The following is a 21,020-nucleotide window of genomic DNA, read 5'->3' as shown; positions in this document are numbered from 1 at the left end:
GGACTCTCCAGTAGCTCTGTATCCCTCTTGTACTGTAGAACTGGACACAGTGCATCAGGTGTGGCCTCACCACTGCTGCATAGAAGGGAAGGATCATCTGCCTTGATCTGCTGGCCATACTTTGTCTAATACCGCCCAGGATACCATTAGCCGCCTTTGCCGCAAGTCCGCATTGCTGGCTTGTGTTCAGCTTGCTGTCTGCTGGGATCTGCAGGTCCTTTTCTGCAAAGCCGCTTTCCAGCCAGTTGGCTCCCAGTATATGCTGGTACATGGGGTTATTCCTCCCTGGATGCAGGACTTTGCAGTGCACGAGTTTCCTGTCAGCCCGTGTCTTCAGCCCGTCCATGTCTCCCTGCACGGCAGCGCAAACCTAAACCACTCCTCCCAGTTTTGTTATCAGCACACTTGCTGAGGGTACACTCTACCCCGTCATCCAAGTCATTAAGGAAGATGTTGAACAGTATTGGACCCGGTGTTGGCCCCTGGAGTACACCGCCAGTTACTGGCCCCCAACTAGATGTCATGCTACTGATTGCAACCTGCTGGGCCCAGTCATTCAGCCATTCAATTTTTTGTTTTCCTCATAATGTAATTGTTTCTAAAACAGTAAATATCTTTCTGCTTGCAGTATGTATATACGCAAAGTCTTCTGATTAATAACTGAGAGTTAGTGGTAATCATTATACTTGATGACAATTTCAATAAAGCCACTGGAACCTTGTAATAATTCTGTGGAAGTTTGAGTGTAGATATAGTAGGTTTTGTTTACAGTTATTAAAAGTTTTTGTTTTTTTCCTAAAGATGGAAGGAATAATAAAACATTGTAATCTCAAAATCTCAGACATAAGTCTTATTTTTCTGTACCTAGTATCTGTATGACAATATTTGTATTTTTCTGTAGAATTCAGGTTAGAAACTTCTCCTTAAAAGCAGTTTACTTTTTTGTATACAAATAAAGTAGTTTACTTTGGCAAATAGGTAGTGACTGAGCCATATTGCCAACATCCTGGTTTTACAACTTCTTATTTTGAAAGTTTCTTTACTGAAACCTAAAACCAAACATACAAATGTACACAAAAGTAGTGTTATTCATGCAGGTAAGCATGCTATCTAGTAGAAGTATGAGTGTGAATAGAAGTATATATAAGTGAATATTTGGTTTGGTGTAGAGTTTCTGTGTTGTGTTATCATAGTGGAAAATGCTTTCTTGTGCCTAGTGCCCATAAGCTATGAAGGAAAACAGTGATTTGGGGTGTGGGTTGGTTTTTTGGGGGGTTTTTTGTTTGGTGGTTTTTTTATTTTTTTAGAAGTCTGCTGATCACCTATCAAAATAGGTGATGAACTGCTATTAAACTATGCCTAAAACCTGTTTATTTTAAAATTTATAAACAGCATTAACATGAATGAATTATGAGTTTAAGACCTCATTTAAAGTGGTGGTAAAATTTTCATATACATAGAAAACAATTTCAGGGTAAGCAAGTAAATGTGCTATTTAAAATCTTTTCTGTCATGAATATTAGAAAGAAATACCTGCAATCTTTAAATTTCCCCCCCCCTTTGTTTTCTGTAGGAAGATGATGCTCCTCATCCTAATTATCTGAGGTTCTCTCAATGACAAGCTAAAGCAAGAACAACTGAAAGCTATTTCTGGAACCCTGGATATACAACTTAAATTTGTAGGAACTTTTCCAGAATGAAAACCACATACAGTTACCTCGATACTTGCAAAAGGATGAGAGGAAAGTTATGATGGCAAAAAACAAAGAGCCACGTCCCCCATCTTATGCTGTTAGTGTTGTTGGACTGTCTGGAACTGAAAAGGATAAAGGTAATTGTGGAGTTGGAAAATCGTGTTTGTGCAATAGATTCGTTCGTTCAAAAGCAGATGAATATTATCCTGAGCATACCTCTGTGCTTAGCACAATTGACTTTGGAGGAAGAGTTGTTAACAATGATCACTTTTTGTACTGGGGTGACGTAACACAAAGTGGTGAGGATGGAATTGAGTGCAGAATTCATGTAATTGAACAGACTGAGTTCATTGATGATCAGACTTTCTTGCCTCATCGGAGTACGAATTTACAACCATATATAAAACGTGCAGCTGCCTCTAAACTGCAATCAGCAGAAAAACTAATGTACATTTGCACAGATCAGCTAGGCTTGGAGCAAGACTTTGAGCAAAAACAAATGCCTGAAGGGAAATTAAGCATAGATGGGTTTTTATTGTGCATTGATGTAAGCCAAGGATGCAATAGGAAGTTTGATGATCAACTTAAATTTGTGAATAATCTCTATATCCAGCTCTCAAAATCTAAAAAACCCATAATAATAGCAGCAACGAAATGTGATGAGTGTGTGGATCATTATCTGCGAGAGGTTCAGGCCTTTGCTTCAAATAAGAAGAACCTTGTCGTAGTGGAAACATCGGCAAGATTCAATGTCAATGTTGAAACATGTTTTACTGCACTGGTACAAATGATGGATAAAACTCGTGGTAAACCTAAAATAATTCCCTATCTGGATGCCTATAAAACTCAAAGACAGTTAGTTGTTACAGCAACAGATAAGTTTGAAAAACTTGTTCAAACTGTGAGAGACTATCATGCAACTTGGAAGACCGTTAGTAATAAACTGAAAAACCACCCTGATTATGAGGAGTACATAAATTTGGAAGGAACAAAAAAGGCCAAAAATACGTTTGCAAAACACATAGAGCAGCTTAAACAGGAGCACATTAGAAAAAGAAAAGAAGAATACATTAACGCATTGCCAAGAGCTCTTAATACTCTTCTGTCAAATCTTGATGAAATTGAACACTTGAGCTGGTCAGAAGCCTTGAAGTTAATGGAGAAAAGGCCTGACTTCCAGTCCTGTTTTGTAGTGCTGGAAAAGACACCCTGGGATGAAACTGACCATATAGATAAAGTGAATGACAGAAGGATTCCATTTGACCTTCTGACTACTCTAGAGGCAGAAAAAGTTTATCAAAATCATGTGCAGCATCTTATATCTGAAAAAAGGAGGGTGGAAATGAAGGAGAAATTCAAAAAAACTCTTGAGAAAATCCAGTTCATTTCACCCGGACAGCCATGGGAAGAAGTTCTATGTTTTGTAGTGGAGGATGAAGCATTCAAATACATCACTGATGCAGATAGTAAGGAGGTGTATGGTAGGCATCAGAGGGAGATTGTTGAAAAAGCCAAAGAGGAGTTTCAGGAAATGCTTTTTGAACATTCAGAGCTGTTTTATGACCTGGATCTTAATGCAACACCAAGTTCAGATAAAATGAGTGAAATCCATGCAGTTCTGAGTGAAGAACCTCGATACAAAGCTTTACAGAAACTTGCACCTGATAGAGAATCTCTACTGCTTAAACACATAGGATTTGTTTATCACCCAACTAAAGAAACTTGTCTCAGTGGCCAAAATTGCACGGACATTAAAGTAGAGCAGTTACTTGCCAACAGTCTTCTGCAACTAGACCATGGCCGCTCAAATTTATACCATGATAGTGCCAACATTGATAAAGTCAATCTTTTCATTTTGGGAAAAGATGGCCTTGCGCAAGAATTGGCAAATGAAATTCGGACACAGTCCACTGATGATGAATATGCATTAGATGGAAAAATATATGAACTAGATCTGAGGCCAGTTGATGCAAAATCCCCATACCTGTTGACTCAATTGTGGACCTCAACCTTTAAACCACACGGTTGTTTCTGTGTGTTTAACTCTATTGAATCGCTGAGTTTTATTGGGGAGTGCATTGCAAAAATAAGGGCTGAAGCATCTCAGATAAGGAGAGACAAGTACATGGCTAATCTTCCATTTACGTTAATACTGGCTAACCAGAGGGATAGTGTTAGCAAGAATTTACCTATTCTGAGACATCAGGGACAGCAATTGGCCAACAAATTACAATGTCCTTTTGTAGATGTGCCTGCTGGTACATATCCACGCAAATTTAATGAGACCCAAATAAAACAAGCTCTGAGGGGAGTACTGGAAGCAGTTAAACACAATTTTGATGTTGTAAGTCCAGTTCCCACCATTAAAGATCTGTCAGAAGCTGACTTAAGAATCGTCATGTGTGCCATGTGTGGTGATCCATTTAGTGTGGATCTTATTCTTTCACCCTTCCTTGACTCTCACTCCTGTAGTGCTGCTCAGGCTGGCCAGAATAATTCTTTGATGCTTGATAAAATAATAGGTGAAAAGAGACGTCGAATACAGATAACTATATTATCATATCATTCATCAATTGGTGTCAGGAAAGATGAACTTGTTCACGGATATATACTGGTCTATTCTGCGAAGCGGAAGGCATCCATGGGAATGCTTCGGGCATTTCTTTCTGAAGTTCAGGATACAATTCCTGTCCAGTTAGTGGCTGTTACTGATAGCCAGGCAGACTTCTTTGAGAATGAAGCGATCAAGGAACTCATGACTGAAGGAGAACACATAGCAACAGAGATTACTGCTAAGTTTACTGCTTTATATTCATTATCTCAATATCATCGTCAAACTGAGGTTTTCACATTGTTCTTCAGTGATGTATTAGAGAAAAAGAACATGATTGAAAGTTCCTACATGTCAGACAGCACAAGGGAAACAACTCATACAAGTGAAGATGTTTTTCCCAGATCTCCCAGAGGAAGTTCCCTTGACTATAATTATCCAGATTCAGAGGATGATACTGAAGGACCACCGCCTTACAGTCCAATTGGTGATGATGTAAGGTTACTCCCAGCACCTAGTGACCGTTCAAAGTACCGATTGGATTTGGAAGGAAATGAGTATCCTATTCACAGTACACCACTCAATTGTCATGACCATGAACGCAACCATAAAGTGCCTCCTCCAATAAAACCGAAACCACTAGTTCCACGAACAAATGTGAAAAAGCTGGATCCTAACCTCCTGAAAACGATTGAGGCAGGTATTGGCAAAAACCCCAGGAAACAACCTTCTCGAGTGCCTGCAGCACCACCAGAAGATATAGACCAATCTGACAACTATGCTGAACCTATTGACACTATTTACAAACATAAAGGCTTTGCAGATGATATCTACGCAGTTCCAGATGATAGTCAGAATCGTATTATTAAAGTTCGAAACTCAATTGTTATAAATACCCAAGGCGAGGAAGAAAATGGGTTTTCTGACAGAATGTCCAAAAGTCATGGGGAAAGAAGGCCTTCAAAATACAAATATAAGTCTAAGACTCTGTTCAGCAAAGCTAAGTCTTATTATAGGAGAACACATTCGGATGCAAGTGATGATGAGGCTTTCACCACCTCTAAAACTAAAAGAAAAGGAAGACATCGTGGAAGTGAAGAAGACCCACTTCTTTCACCTGTTGAAACATGGAAGGGTGGCATAGATAACCCTGCTATTACATCGGATCAAGAATTGGATGATAAAAAAATGAAAAAGAAAACCCACAAAGTAAAAGAAGATAAGAAGGTAAGGCAATTGATTTAAATTCTACTTACAACTTCTGGTGCATTGTAAGAAGGGAAGAGTCAAAATATGCAAGAGTGTCACCCTGTTTTGAAAGAGGTGATTTAAAATTTTGATGTAGCATTGTTTGATTCTTGTACAAGTTTCTACTTAACTTGCTCGGAACTAGCAAACCTGAGGGAATGAGATGGTTTGTCTACTTAATCAGTTGTTCAGTAAGTTTCAGTTCTTTTCACCTCTGTACATGTGCAGTCTCCCTTTCCTATGAGTAAGTGAAGGCAGAATTTGGTCCACAGATCCTTCCTTGTTAATCATAACATTTTTTGTTTTTTAAAAACAAACAAAAAAAAGCTGCTTTATAAGTACTTGGGTAGAACTGGTTCTTTCAGTTCTTGCAGTTCCGGCTGTTGGAATGAAGTTTAGGGCTGGTGAACAAAAGGGGTGGTTTCTTTTTAATTCTCGGTTGTCTACCTGGAACTCTAAAACAAGAGCACGAAAAGGAAACTGTATAGTGTTTTTACAGACTGCTGCATTTTCCTGGTGTGGGCAAGCAAGTAATCATGTTGAAAGCTGTGCTACCTGTACAATTCTCTATTAAGAAAACCCCCAAAGGGAGCAAAATGCCTGCCCAGTGTGGGTTTCTAAATAATAATGTGATATTCTGCTTGAAAAATGTCTGTGTTTTATTTTGTTTTTTTTTCTTTATAGCTACTTATTTTTTGACTTACTGTTTTAAAACTTACTATATCAAGGTAGTGTTATGGTACAGGTACTGGATGCATACTCTTTTAGTATAGATTTCAATTTTTAAGCTAGATCATTGTCTCGCATATAGTTTTTGTTTAACATTAAATCAGGCGTATTCCTGGTCAGTTAGATTTTCTTTCTTGTCTCAAAATAACTTGACCTTTTTAATATTGTCTTTTGTATCATTTTAAAAACATTCCTTTTAGCTTAAATCTGACAGTACTTGAATAGCGTTTAGAAATAACCTTTGTTCAAGTAGACCAGAGTTAAATTTTACTAATAGATTAAATTCTGAATTGTACTCCCTAGTATGCAGCTGTGATTTGAATTACACATGACTGATTTAAAGGGCACTACATTTTCTTAAGGCTTACTCATAAGCATAGATAATGATGTCTTGTGGGTATAAAATAATTCGGTTAAAAATACTTTGAAGTTATTCTTTTGGGGAAGCTTAAATGTTACTAAAAACAATAATTTAGATAATTTTGATTGAAATAATCTTGCTACATAGAAATTGAAATACAGTATTCATAATCCTCCTAATGTCTCAGCTGTGTTCAGTTGACAGAAGGTTCCTCCGAGTTGGATATTTATGTTTGAACTGTATAGACCTACTGTAGTGGGATCTACTCTTCCTGGCACTGCGTCAGGAAATGCCCTGATATCTTTACCAAAGCCTTTACTTTTGGCTTTAGCCTGTTGAGAGGCAGACGGAGTCAGAAGCTTCAGGCTGTTCTAAATTTTTCTAGTGGTTAAGACTCTTGAAGATTACAAGAGACGTCTTTCAAGTTTTCTTTAACTTACCTCTTGGTTTTATTAGTGTGTGTTTGTTTGTTTTTTAACTTGCTAGTTGTGGTCCAGGGCTGATACTTTCAAATTGGAGAAAACTTTTAATAGTAGAAGTACAAATTATTGTAATGATGGAGAAAACAAGTTTAACTTGATAGCTAAAATGTTTGCAAGCATTCAAGATATCTAAGAATGTTGAGTGCTTAGTGCTTTTGATAAGTAGTGACTTATATGTGTGTTGACTTGCATTACGTTGAAGTGAGAGTGGTTCCAATTCGTTTGATGAGTCATTCTAGTTTATAATACACTCCTTTGGGTTTTTTAACTGTTGATTTTTTTGCAAGAGGCATGCAGGTTTCTTTAGTTTTGGAACTTATTCACCATGTTTTCCTGTGTTGGTTTAGATGATCAGCTAGAAGTCTTTAATTACAAAAACTCAGGAATTATTCGAATGGTCTTTTCCTTGTTGAATGTTATTTAGTCCTTGCAAGGGATGCTAGTGCACCACTATTTACAGATTACTTGCTGGTTTTTTTGAGAATTGTGACCCCTTGAATGTGAAAGGGATAAATAAAACTTTTGTACTCCTTTCTGAATATTTCTTAAAGCTCTTACTGATACTTTTTCTAAATTGTTCAGCTGTATGTAAAGAGAACATAAGATACACATGTAACTATTCTTGCTATAATTATAGTGATTCTGAAATACAGAAATTTTATGAACAAAATGAATTTGGAAAAACTCAGCCTTTGAAGTCTGAGGTTCTTGTCTCTGTCAAAGATTACAACTTGATCTCTCTCTCTTTTTTTTTTTTTTTTTTTAAACTGGCTTTGTAGTAATGCTGTTGCTTTTAAAAGCCCAAATAGGATGTAACATTCTTGATATTCCTTTCATCTTTGTTGGTTTGAGGAGTTTGAGATGTGGTGTTGCTGGGTGGGTTTCTTGTATGGTATTGCAGAAAGCTCCTATGCACAGTCGTTTCTGGGTTTTGCACTTTGGTTTTCAGTTATGCAAAGCAGGTTTCATCTAGAGACAGAATTTGCCTATGCAGATTTTTACATTTAGAATTAAAAAAAAAATAGTTGGGGGGGGGGGCATTGGAAGATAATGTGTTTCAAGAAAGAGACGTGACCTTGCTGAAGGATGCTCATTCTGTCCTGATGCTTTCAGACCCCAGTCTCCCAACTTACAAGATGAAATCATATAAAGGTATGGGCACTAGGACATATGTAGGGAGGCAGGAGATGGGTGTAGACTGATTATAGGATTCAGGTAAAAAAACTGAATAGAGGAAGGCAAGAGCTGGGAGGAAGGGAGTTTTGGCAAACATTAGGAAAAACAACAGTGCTTTTTTACAACCCTGAAATTAAGTCGTTGTTTGACTGATCTGCTAACACATATGTACCAATTTTTTTTAAATCTATTGTGAACACGTGTTATTAAAGTAAATACTCAGAATTGTTCTACTTGTTGCTCTTCAGAAGCATAAATTTCCAGCTAATGACATCCCACTGTATAGTACAGGTAGCTTATAGTACATGCATATTATAGTATGTACACATAGTACATGTATATTATAGTACATGCACATTCATTCTGCATAGTACAGGTTATAGTACATGCACGTTCCAGTGCATGATTTTTCCATTGGTCTATGACTTTGTCCTTTTTGTTGTTGAAACCATCCTTTTTCTGTTACTCCAGTTGTCACAGTAGATTCCTATATGCAGCCATCAAATGCCTTACTAAAGTCCAGATTGGTAAAACCAACCGATCATTGTAGTTTCGTTGCTTCTGGAAAAGAATACATGTTTTCAATGGAGAAGGTTGAATCAGTCTAGCATAGTCTAACTTGTGATATACCCTTTGTCCTATTTTATGTTATTGTCATGTTTCTAAATGGTCTGAAAAACTTATTGTACGGCATTACATATCCTGTTAACAAGTGCACTGTTATTATTTTTCGGGTAAGGAAGTATATGAAAAAAATGTGGAGAGGAGGAGAGAAAAAGAAAGCAGACTGGCTTCAGAGTCATAGGACTTTTTAGCCAAGTTGATGTGGAGTTGCATGTGCACACTGTGCTTCAAAGCTTTCTAGTGCATGTTGTATGCCAATATTTGTTAGGTTATGATGTGCTTTTTTTTTTTTGTCCAATATGGAACTTTTTTCTGTAAAAGTTTCTCTTGTGAAAAAGCACCTAGTCCTTTCTTCTGTTATTACACAAAGTATCTCTCAGATTAAATGCATTCTTTAGAGGGAATTCTCCCCTATATCAACATGCTTTCTATGTTTGATTATTTGTTTCCTTACCAGTGTTCACAAACTTGGAGGAACTAGGCACAGAGTATTTCATAGGCAACTTTGCCTCAGCTTTTTCTGCTTTGCCAAGTTACACCTCTGCAGCTGAGATGTGTGCTCATTCATCTCTGTGTCTTTTTCAAAAATTGCCAAGTGGGAACTACAAGTAGATGCTTATCTCAATTAGAATCTTTAACACTGTAATACGAAGGTCTAGTGTAAAATGTTATTGTGTGTTGGTACACAACAGTGTCTAAAAGCAGCAGCCTTGCAGGCCATATTATAGATTAATTTTGTCTTTAGTTTAACTTGATGAGTTTGGAGATATGGAGCAACAGAGAGAAAATGAAGAAAACTTCAGGACATGAAAGGGCAGTGAACATTCCTAGAGGATAAGGATCTTGCAGGAGGAAGCCTTCTTAGACCTCAGACGGGAGGAACCTCTTCATGTGTGTGCAATAACCCTAAAGCTGCAACTGTTATGCAGTTTATGCATTGATACAAGGCCCATCCCCAGTGCTCCTTGGCTTTTCATTCTTCTCACCATGTCCTCATGTGTTAACAAGCTTGTTAGAAATATTTTTTAAATTACTTATCAATTATTATTGATTTATCTATTATTACTGTTACTGCATTAAGTAATTGCAAGTTATTTTTGACCCTTGTCTTAATTCAGTAATTCCCTGTACAGCAGGAAGCCTGCCTGATCTGGAAACCTATAGCTATTGCATCTAGTTACAATTAATACCCTTATTATTTATCTTTACTATGGAATTTATAAGTATTAAAAATTTACCCATCTAATTTAGAGTCTTATCTTTGTAAACACTTGAGATATGTTGAGTGCCTAACTGTATTTTTCCCCCTCTTATATAGTATAGTTGTTTAATTTTTATCTTCCCCAGCATATCAAGAACAGCAAATATCCAGAATAAATTTCTGCAAAGGCAAAGGCAGAGCTTAATCTTGAAATAAATTCTGCAGATTTCTTGTCTTGTTATGGAAGAATTATTTTGTTAATACATTTGTAAAAGTAGGAATAAGATTAGTATGAGTATCTTTCATTTTTTTTATGGAAGACATTATTTGAAGTACTTCTGAAAACAAATCCTAACTACACAGGTCTTGTAAGCAATATAGTAAATTAACTGACCAGTGATAATTATTTGACATGTCATTGTTAAAAGTTATTAAATCTGAAAAAGTTTCACTATTTTTGTTCTGTGACCTATAGTCAATAGTTTTATTATTCAAGGTCTGATTTTTTTTAATTTTTTCTTTTTTTGTGACTGGAGTTTCCAGCTGTGTTGTTACATTAAATCTGAAAAACAGTGCTTTAAAACATTATGCCTTGTAACCTTGTTTGCAGACAACATTTGTTGCTTCCAAATAAGATTGTGAATTACATTCTTTCAATTTTCCTTTATACCAAGATGATTGTAATATGCCTTTTCATTTAAATTAATCTGAAAATTTCAACAAGAAAAATCCACTATCACCTGAATGAATTTGCAGATACCTTACTTTGACTTGTTTTAGAACATGATGTAAAATAGTTCAGGTTTGACATCTATTTTTCTATGTTCAAACTTGTTTGCTCTCATTATAATTTCAAAACTATATGAAATTTTATGTTGAAACTATTACTGAAATAGTGTCAGGAACTGTATAGCCCATGTGTGTTGATCGCAGTTTTAATAAGACTATTGTAAACATGTGACAAGTGAGAGATCAGCTTACATTTTTGTTCAGCTGTTCTTGTGTAAATTCAATGGTTGACTTAGCAAAGTACTGTCTACTTCAGACTGGAATATGCAGTGATTTTTATTTTATTTTTCCTTCTCCTGAGGAGTACAGGAAACATCAAAATCTGTACTTTCAGTTTTCATCTGTTCAAATTTAGCACTCTGAAAATGCATATTTGGAGCCATATGGCTTCTTGAGCCTCTGTAGTTTAAAACTTAGTGTAACAAGCTGGAACTGTACAAATGGCAGAAGGCATGAGGGGACGAAAGAGAGAGCATGTTAGGGACCATCATCTGCATTATTCATATGTTACATAGTTTATGATGAGGTAGCCATGAATTAGAGATTACAAATACTTTATTAAGCCTACAAAATGAATGTTGTTCATGGTATGTGGTTTTATGAAGTACTTTAATAGTCTCAAAAATATTGGCTCTGCCCTCCATGACCGTAGGGCTGACTGCAAATGAAGCAGGCAGAAAATTTCCTTTGTATTATAAGTAGTAGTGAAGTGTGTGGGAGGTAGAGAAGTGGCTGAATTTCTCCTTTGATAAATAAATGATGATGGCAGTTCTGGTGGGATGGAAGTGAGAGGAAAAAAAGAAGGGGAGCCCCTCTTCAACAGAGAGGACTTACTAGAGTGAGCAGCCTATCCATAAAGGGGTTTGATAAATAGGTTTGGACACTTTTTTAGTTTTCAAAGTTGATTTTAAAAGGTTGTTTCTAAGTGCATTGTACTCAAGACTCACAGCTGGCTGAAGTCCGAGTACTGCTTAGCTGGTTCCCTGGTACCTACAGTCAGGAGGGTTAATCTTGAGTATAATTTAAATCTACATTTTCATGGGTTTATGATTTTTAGAGTAATATTTCTAGTTTTGAAATCAAGAATTGGATACTGTGCCATGCTAGAATACATGTTTTCATGTTTACCTTGTCTTTTATTAAGAGGGCTTCAGCTGATCTTTTGCAACACACATTTTAGTGATTAAATTACTGTAATTAAAGCAATATTGCAGATAAATGCTTCTTGCTATTAGCAACGCAAGGCAAGTTTGGGATTCTCAGAGTTAAAATATTTTCCTGCCAAAGTACGTAAGGATTAGCTGGAGGTTTGGCGTTAACTTCTGTTAGAGTATGAAGAAAAGTTGTCTTTGGCAAGAAGCACGTGGTGAAACCCATGCTAGATAGCTCAACGTTAGTGCAGCAACCAATTATAAAAAAAAGAGATTTATATGAAAACTGAGGATTTCAGCTTTATGGTGTTGGGCTTGTGTTTTAACTACTGACATGGAAGAGTGGTATGTGAAACAATGAGCTTTTTGCTAGGATTAACTAACAAAACTTTTGTGCTGGTTCTTGTTGTCTCTAATATGGTGCCTACTGGTCCTTTTTTATTACGATATAGGAGGAGTATAGAAAATTGTCTTTGTGCCTAGATTAGTGCTCACTGTATGCAGTATTTGGTGACTGCTGTATCGTGGAGAGTAAGCATATTGGGCAGAGCTATTGAACTAAAAATACCTCTGGCAAAATCATAATCTCACTGCCAAAATTTAGGAATTTAGAAATTATTTACCTTTTTCAGGTGCTGTTTAACTAAATCTAATGTTTAACAGTGCTTTTGTTTCAATATTTTTTCATTAGAGAACTTCTAAAAGTTAATTTTACACAGAAATATTTATGGTATTAATTATCTTGCTTAGCACATTTAAAAGATCCATGCTATGACTGATGAATCGGAAAAGCTGCTATTTTCTCAGGGTTGGGAACAGGGATTAAAAAAAAGGTTTTACTAAAGCTTATTTTTGTTAGAAATAAGACCTGTATATTTTTCCTGAAGTCAGTTGATCTTTTGACAAAGATCAGGTCTTTTGCACAGTAACATGCCTTTTCATTGAGAACAAGTTCTCTGCTTAAGAAGTCTAGACATGCAACTTGAGTATGGAAGTCTCAAATCAGGAAATAACATGGTGGTTTTTTAATACCTTAAAGTTTTGTTGTTAATTTGCCAAAGTAATTTTTTTTGGTGAGTATTTTTTGGGGGGGCAGTGTTATTTCCAAGAAGATTTGGTCTATGCTGTCATGGGAGAGTTTACCCACTCACATGCCCCAAAAGAAAGGGAAATCAAGAGAGAGATATTTTAATAAATATTGGACAGGAGAGAGACAAAATACATAATGGGAAATAGCTGATAAAATTATTATCGTAACTGTCTGCCTTGTGAAATCCTAGTTTCATGTCTGTAGAATAGCCCTGCAATGATCATCCCTTTTCCTTTTCAAACTGATCTAAAAGTAGAGTAGGACTTCAGGGGTGTTTTTATTTTCTTTTTTTCTTTATTTTTTATTCTTTATTCTTTAAATTCTTTAGACAAATTCTCACTTTCCAAATTTGACATTAAACTGATTGTTTCAGGTAGACATTTCATCAAAGAAACATTTTTGCTTTTTTGTGTGTATAATGTCATATTTGATATCTCGATCCCTTACAACCATTCTTCTAAATGCAGGACAATTATTAGAGAAATACATTATTTATTTTGGCTTTGCAGACATATTTGATATTTCATACTATTTCCAGGTATTCTACAGAGATAATATTAATTACTATTATAATTGTCATAAAATTTCCATAAAATCCCAGTTTATTATTCCATTAACCAGACTGCTTTCCGCTCACACAAACAAAATTTGTTTATCTTATAATTATGTTATGCTAATATTATGTCTTAATCAGAGACACACAGTCTTTTTCTATCTTGAAATAACACAGTCTGAGTGTTGCTCCATCTATTCTAAGATGGTGGGGGTGTGCACAGAACCCCTGGTGGGGGGTGGGGAATAATTTCAATTTGTTTTTGCTTTTTTCATTGTGTTAATGTATGTATCTCTAAAATGGACTTTCATTCAACATTTGCCAAAAATGTTTTCACTGAATTTTGCATGTTCTTTAGCTTCAGCTTGGCCACTTCATCAGAACTGGATACATTTGTTGCCTAAATGAATACTATTTTGTCACTAAAGAGAAAATGGGCAATAAACTAGGTTGAGTACTGGGGACTTCAAAGCAGGGGACTGTCACAGTGAGAAGGAAGGAAGAAAAAGCTGTTTCTAATCTGAAGGCACATACTGGTTGAACCACCGGTATCTTATCCAAGATGAATAAAAGTTATGCAAAGAGTTGACAGCTGAAAAGAATGCTTTCAGATAATGTCTGCTTCAGTCATGAAAGTTTATCCTCAAGTTTTATCCGAAGTTTTTTTCCCCCTAAGCTTTTTATTAAATTTTCAGTTAATGTAAACTTCAGGAGAAATTAATTGCTGGAGAGCAAATTTTTTGTAATGTTTTTAATAACTGTCTAATAAATGCTCCTTTCTTCTAAATTATAAGTGCCAAACCTTTTACAAAAATCCAAATTTGAAAAATAAGCCTATATTTTTGTTAGCCTTCTGTTACCATGGTCAGTCATGGGTACTCTGCTGATTGGGTACTGATTTCAAGAAGCACAAGCTGTCTTACAAAGAAGCATTCCACATAAAAAGCCTTACTTGTTTAATTAGGTTATTGAAAGGCTTTGATTAACAGATTTAATTTTTAAAAATTTTTTTATCAAGTGTTGGAGAAGTAAATTTGATGGTACAAAAGTGTGAAGTTAACCTGTTGTTAGGATTTTTGTTTGGTTTACACAGAGATTGAGGCTCAAGACTTCTTGATATGTAAACCAGAAATGAGATATGTTTTCTTAATAGTTAGTTGAGGTGTAGTCTTATCTAGAAACCTTGTTACTAAATGTAAATCTAGCTGTTGTGCTTTTTTTTTTTCTTTTATCTTGTACTGTTAGATGTTGACTGAAGAGCTTTTATATGAAAATGTAACTGCTTTTAACTAACTTCTTACTGTATGTAAACTTAAAGATAAAATGCTAGATTTTAATGATGATGATCATTCAGTTGCCACTGTACAGCTAATTGATTGACCACTTTTGAATATTTTCATCAACATTCAGAGAGGAAACATGGTATCTGATACAATATAATTCTTGTAATCATCCAAAGGTGATTTATCAGTTGAACTGATGAAAGTACCTATCAGGGAAAAAAAATAATCAAAACAAGCAAGAAAACTCCATATGAAACTCATAGTCTTATTAGATTTTACTGAGTGCAAACCTCCTTTTGGCTAAAATCCTGTACATGTAACAAAGCAATCGTGCTTAATAGGGTTGCCTGTAACTCTTAAGTCTGAGATTGATTGCTATACATTGTGCATCATCATGTTTCCAGCATAGTTGCAATATAAAGATTATTTAGTATCTTTAGTGAGATTCATACAGAAGACACAAATTTTTTTTGTGTGTGATATGACACTTCACAATCTTATCCTAAAAAAATTCTATAGAGGTCTGGTTCAAGCATTATTCATGTAGATTCCTTTGTGAGTGGTGCCGAAAGCATGTAAAGACTTGTCGTAGCACTCTAAACTGGCGTGTTCATTTTCGTTCCTATAGTAGTTCATTTACTGGTGCATTGGGTCATCCAGTTCCTAATGTGATGCAAAAGTGACAAATTTATTAGAAGTTATTTGAGTGCTTTTTATCTAACATATGCTATATTAAAAGCACACTTATTTTTATTCAGTTTGCCACAGAGAAATTTTAATGTCTGATAGATGTATGATCTAGTTTTTTTACTGAATGATTGCAATGTGAGTTAGTTAAAACATTACTTGAATATCACTTAAATAACTCTGTTTTTGTTGTAGCCAAAAAAGAAAACTAAGACATTCAATCCTCCAATCCGTAGAAACTGGGAAAGTAATTACTTTGGGATGCCTCTACAGGATCTGGTTACACCTGAGAAACCGATACCTCTGTTTGTTGAAAAATGTGTGCAATTCATTGAAGATACAGGTAAGATAGGAGAACTGTTGGAGGAAAGACTTTCCTACTTTGCATAATGAGTAAAGCATTACATTTTCTGTTTTAAAGTACTTTTAGAATTTTTACCTAGAAATAAACCATTGTGGGAAAAGTACATTTTAAAAGTAGAATATGTTCTCTGAATTGTACACTTAATACGTGTTGGTCTTTTGTCTTTTCTTACACAAATATTTAATTTCTTTTTGACAAACATTTGAAGTTTAACATTTGTTTCCTGTAATTTAAAGAACTGATATCACTTTCTAATGCCAAATGACTTTTAACCCAATTGCATTCCAGTCTTACATGTCTCACTTGCCACTGTATTTGACTTCATATATTAAATAGCTCTGAAATCCGCTTTTTCCAGTTGCAGAAAACAGGTACTTGGTATGGCTTAATTAGTCAGTTTGCTTGCTTTATTTTGCTGGTAAACCTCGTTTAGCATTTTAACTTGTTACAGAGATGGAAACAGTTCTTTTCAAAATACTGTGTAATTCCATATGAAAAATGTTAAGCAATTTGTTTAACTTGCAGATTTCAGTTTAAGGTAAAATATTAATGTATATGTGTTTGCACGAGGGGAAAATTTCACAGTATGTTTCTTCATCCATCTCCTTTCTCCCTGGGTCGCTGGTTGTGTGTTTGTCCCCTCTCTTGCTGCTTTCAGCTTATTTACTGTGTGACCATGAGATGAGTAGGATGATCTTGGTGGTCCAAAAGAAGACTACATTTGGAGTGGGGAGTTGTTTTAAGGTTTGGGAGTGGCCTGTGGTTGGGGTTTTTTTGGGTTTTGTTTTGTTTTTTTAGATGGGGAGCATGAGTGTTCAGTTAGTGTCTACATCTTGCTTGCTCTGAAGTTGCATAAATGCTGTATTTGAAGCAAATGAGAGTGTGAGACTGGGGCTGAAACATAAGCAGGATCAGCTTTTGATGGGTGCCTGCAGTTCGATATTGTTTAGCATAAAGTGAAACAGCACCTTTTTTCAATGTTTTCTTAGTTCTGTAATACAATTTTGGCTGTAAGATGTCAGTAACAGTTTTAGCAAGAGTAAAATGGAAGGGTTTTCTTTCTTAAACTAAAATTCAGTCTTACTGCCATCTGTAAGAGTGTTTCCAGAAGAACTACTACAGGTTGTGAGCCTAGTAGCTGTTTTTGAAGATTTATATACTGAATTATTACAATCAAAAAAGTTAGGTGAAACCTCAGGCACTGATCTTTTGGGAGTCAGAGATGCAAGTATAAATGTCTTCAACCTTTACCTCCTATTGATTTCTTGCCTCAAGGTAAGAGCTGTATTTTCCTTCCCCTTGCTTTTGCTTTCCCCGCCTCACCCAGAAAAAAAAAAAAGGGGAAGGAGGAAGAAGGGCCAGGAGTAATAGAGTGGTATAGGCAGTTTAATATATATTTTGTATTTGCTACTGTATGTAAGAAAAAAAAGGAAAAAAGTCCAAACCACCATAATTTTATGGGTGAGTCACTATCTGAATTTGTGTTCTTTAAAAATGGCTACATACAGCTACCATGTAGAGCTATATAAAACAGACATTCACTAGTAATGAAGACCAAATGACTTTTTCAAGAGTTTGTAGAATCTAGAAGTAATATCTTAAATTTGAGCATGTTTAACTTTTAAGAAAGCTTTTGAACAACAAAATTATAAATCTAGATCTAAACAAAATTGTATTTGCTTAAAAAGTAATGTTTCCTGATCTCTGTTGACTTTGTGGTAGGTTTTTTTGAAAGAAAGCACAGTATTTCTCCCAAAGGATTTTTCACCAGCTTATGGGGTGAGAGAGAGAACTGTAAGAGTGTGGGAACATGATTCTTTGTCTCTTTTTCCCTCATAGTCATCAAATAACTCGAGCACCCAGAAGATTTAATGCTTTTATTCTTCTCTAATGACTTGTCTTTGAAGGATAAGATGTTTAGTTAACCTGCTGATGTGTTCAAAATGTGAGGGACTCCTCAAAAGCGTGACTCAGGAGTTACTGCTTTTCCTTTAGCTGGTTCAGTATACGTTGGTTCATCCTGGGATGCTGCTGTGCAGCTACTGAAAGCTCGAGAATTTTAATTCTAGCCATATGTGTAAGCTGGACAAACATTGTGCCATCTTCATGCTTGCTTTGTGGCTGCGAAGATGGTAGTTTTCCTGCTGTTTCTGTTAAGCATTTGGTAAAGATGGAACAAAACCTCTACTTTTGATCTGTATTACATTTTTTTTTCTCCTACTCTGGATTCTGTGTAAGTAACTGTGGTTGTCCTTTGCAACTTCTGTATTTGGCCATGGGAGTTTTATTTTTGGTGTGTATATTGGGTTAATTTGTAGGTATTTGAGTTTCAAGCAGTGTTCTGATAGAATGTATTTGTTGCCTTTGAGAGAGGAGGATGTTCACGGGCATTGCTTTCAAATCCTGTACTGAGATAGACTCACATCACTGACTTTGGGACTGAGGGAACATTCCACAAATACAGTTTTGCAGATGACTGGTCTGCAGAAGGCAAGTCAGGATCTATTGGCTTCAGGCTGGAGTCCCAGAATGGTACCATTCCCATTTGATAAAGCTGTTGTATCAGCTGTTGGCTGGGGAGTCATCCAGTACTTCAGCTATCTCTTAGCAAGTCAGTCTACTATCAGTACTAACTGAACTGAATACCAGCATTTACTGTCGTTGTCTTTTTAATGAAGAAGCGTAGTCTTTTCCAACTCTTTCTGAATGAGGCTAATCAGTGTATTTCTCTTACAGAAGACATATTTGTTTAGCTTTTCCTTTTAAGGTGCTTTCATGGAGTTCAGCTCCTTCCCTTTGTATTTCCACATGTAATTTGCATTGTAGCCAAATTACAGGTTTTTTGCAGATACGGTTAATCTCAAATTGAAGGGCTAATCTTAATTTTTAATGTTCCCTATCTCTGCCTAATGAAATTATATAAGACAGTGCTTTGTACCCACTCGTCTAAATTGTGGCTGATGCTAGAAAGTTCGCAGTGTGAAAAACAGTTTTCTCTGTTTTGGATGCTTAGATGAGAAGATAGTATCAGAAAGTGCCATTGAAGATTCTTGCTCCACCATAAACCTTAAAGAATTGAGCACATCCAGAATATACCATCAGATTTTTGTTTTATCATACTGCTCTGGAATATCCTCACCAAAAAAAAAAAAAAAAAAGTGTGCATCAGTAGAAGAGGGACAATTTGTTAAAAATAAAGTAAGTCCAGGAGCTGAAAAATTCTAGCCTTTTATTAATCCACAGATTTTTTCTTTTGAAGGAGCCATATGGATCCTGTCAGGCTAAAGGGAGATCTGGTAGAAATAAGAGACCCTAGGTCAGAGCCTACAGATATAGGTATTTTCTGTGTGTTTCTGTTTAGTTTGATATTTTCCAACCAGAAGTTTAATTCTGAACTGGTTTAGTTTTATGTAGTCAACTAACTACTGTTTTGGGAAGCTAATCTAGGGCTTGAATCTCATTGGAATCTTTTTGATAGTATTGGAAGTAGAAATTGAGGGAGGGAAGTGGTTAATACTTGAGCAGATCTAAACCTAATAAGTACTAACTATGTATTAGAACCTCCATTTCAGCAGCAGTGTGTATTGTTGCTGATATTAATAATACAAAGCAGTAATAGCACATAATGCTTTGTCTTGTTGGGACCTATTGATTAAAAAAAAAAAAGTACAATACCATGTAAGATTATCTTAAATTTAGTAACACTGTCACTTCTGGATAATGAATGAGGAAGGCTTGGCTAAATATCATAAACAAACTCTGCTTGTGTATTCAGGCATTGTCCATGATTATAGGAAAACTTTTTCTCTATCCAAGCCTTTAATTTTTTAATTAGTTGTAATTATAGCAGGATGAGTAATCTTTTGGTTGGTTGTCAGCTCTTTCTTGTTGGTTTATTGAACAGGATGAAAGAATTTTTATCTTTCAGGTAAGTAACTTGATAATGGTGAATTATCAAGTTTTCTACTAAACATCTTGGAATAAATGTATAATGTTTTCAGGAAAACTTTTTTTCTGGTACAGATATTGTGATCTTATCTGTAACCTTTTACAGACTCTATAAATACTTTTCTATCATTAGTGACATAGTGTAACATATATTAGAACTGCTAATGGAAAAAAAATAATCTATCCAATGTAGACTGTTACTTTTTTTTAGTACAACTCATTTTTTCTACATGTAGGCAGCAGAATTGAGATAATTGGTGAAGCTAAACTTCAGTTTGTTAACTGTATTAATAGCGGGAATTCTGTTTCTTTAAGAATTATGTGGAGACTAAGGAGGATATTCTGACACTCTGATAGTTTTGTTTGAGAGAAGAACACAGATTTCTGAATGCTAATTTAATGTTTAACTTGAAAATGTTGGTGTGATTTGAATTTTATATTGCAATACCATGTAAAAATATCTAGTGAATGTCTAATTTTTTTAAGTGTAAAAAGTTTACATGCTTATGGCAGGTTTGTACTTCAAGTCTTTTACTAGTAACATTTTTATCCTGTTGTACATACCACCAATTTAATTTCAAGTGTGGTTTGTGTGCTATTCAACACATACTGTTGATTATTTTTAACTTTCCCAAACTTATAATAATTTGGGCAGAAATTACTCATGCTTACTGGTAGTATTAGCATATGAGGATTTTTTTAAATACTTCAGTGTTTTTTTAGTTGGTGTTTTGGATTTACTTTTTTATGCATTGGTGAAAAGTTTGGTATAAATTACATTTCATTCTGTTTACCAAGGAAGGAGGCATCAAATATTTTTCTGGATAGATACAGTAACAATAGAGTTATAGCTGTACAATACATTTTGTGCCTTCCTCAAGTTTGTGAGTGATCCTAGAGTGGGTGGTGTGGTTAATATATTCAGAGTCAGAGCTTTTGTTCAGGGAAATGTAGACAAGCTGGAGGAATGGGACAACTGGTACCTGAGGGAATTCAGCAAGGACAAATGCAAAGTCCTGCAACTAGATTTGCAAGGACTAAACCCCTGCAGAGGTACATGCTGAGGGCTTGACTGGCTGGATAGCAGTG

General features: G+C 35.5%; 1 protein-coding gene across 2 annotated transcripts in view; it reads left to right on the top strand.

Moving 5' to 3' along the window:
* The window catches only part of ARHGAP5 (Rho GTPase activating protein 5), a 46,940-nt gene that overhangs the window by 10,489 nt on the left and 15,431 nt on the right, over positions 1 to 21,020 (top strand). For both annotated transcript variants that reach the window (XM_075754015.1, XM_075754016.1), the window contains 2 exons: positions 1,574 to 5,472; positions 15,815 to 15,962. In XM_075754015.1, the coding sequence (XP_075610130.1) occupies positions 1,750 to 5,472; positions 15,815 to 15,962 (3,871 nt within the window). In that variant the 5' untranslated portion in view covers positions 1,574 to 1,749. The remainder of the gene's footprint in view (positions 1 to 1,573; positions 5,473 to 15,814; positions 15,963 to 21,020) is intronic.

Source organism: Balearica regulorum, chromosome 5 (genome assembly GCF_011004875.1).
Source record: "Balearica regulorum gibbericeps isolate bBalReg1 chromosome 5, bBalReg1.pri, whole genome shotgun sequence".
NCBI lineage: Eukaryota > Metazoa > Chordata > Aves > Gruiformes > Gruidae > Balearica > Balearica regulorum.
Note: the sequence above shows the minus strand (reverse complement) of the source record. Positions and strands in the feature narration are given on the sequence as shown.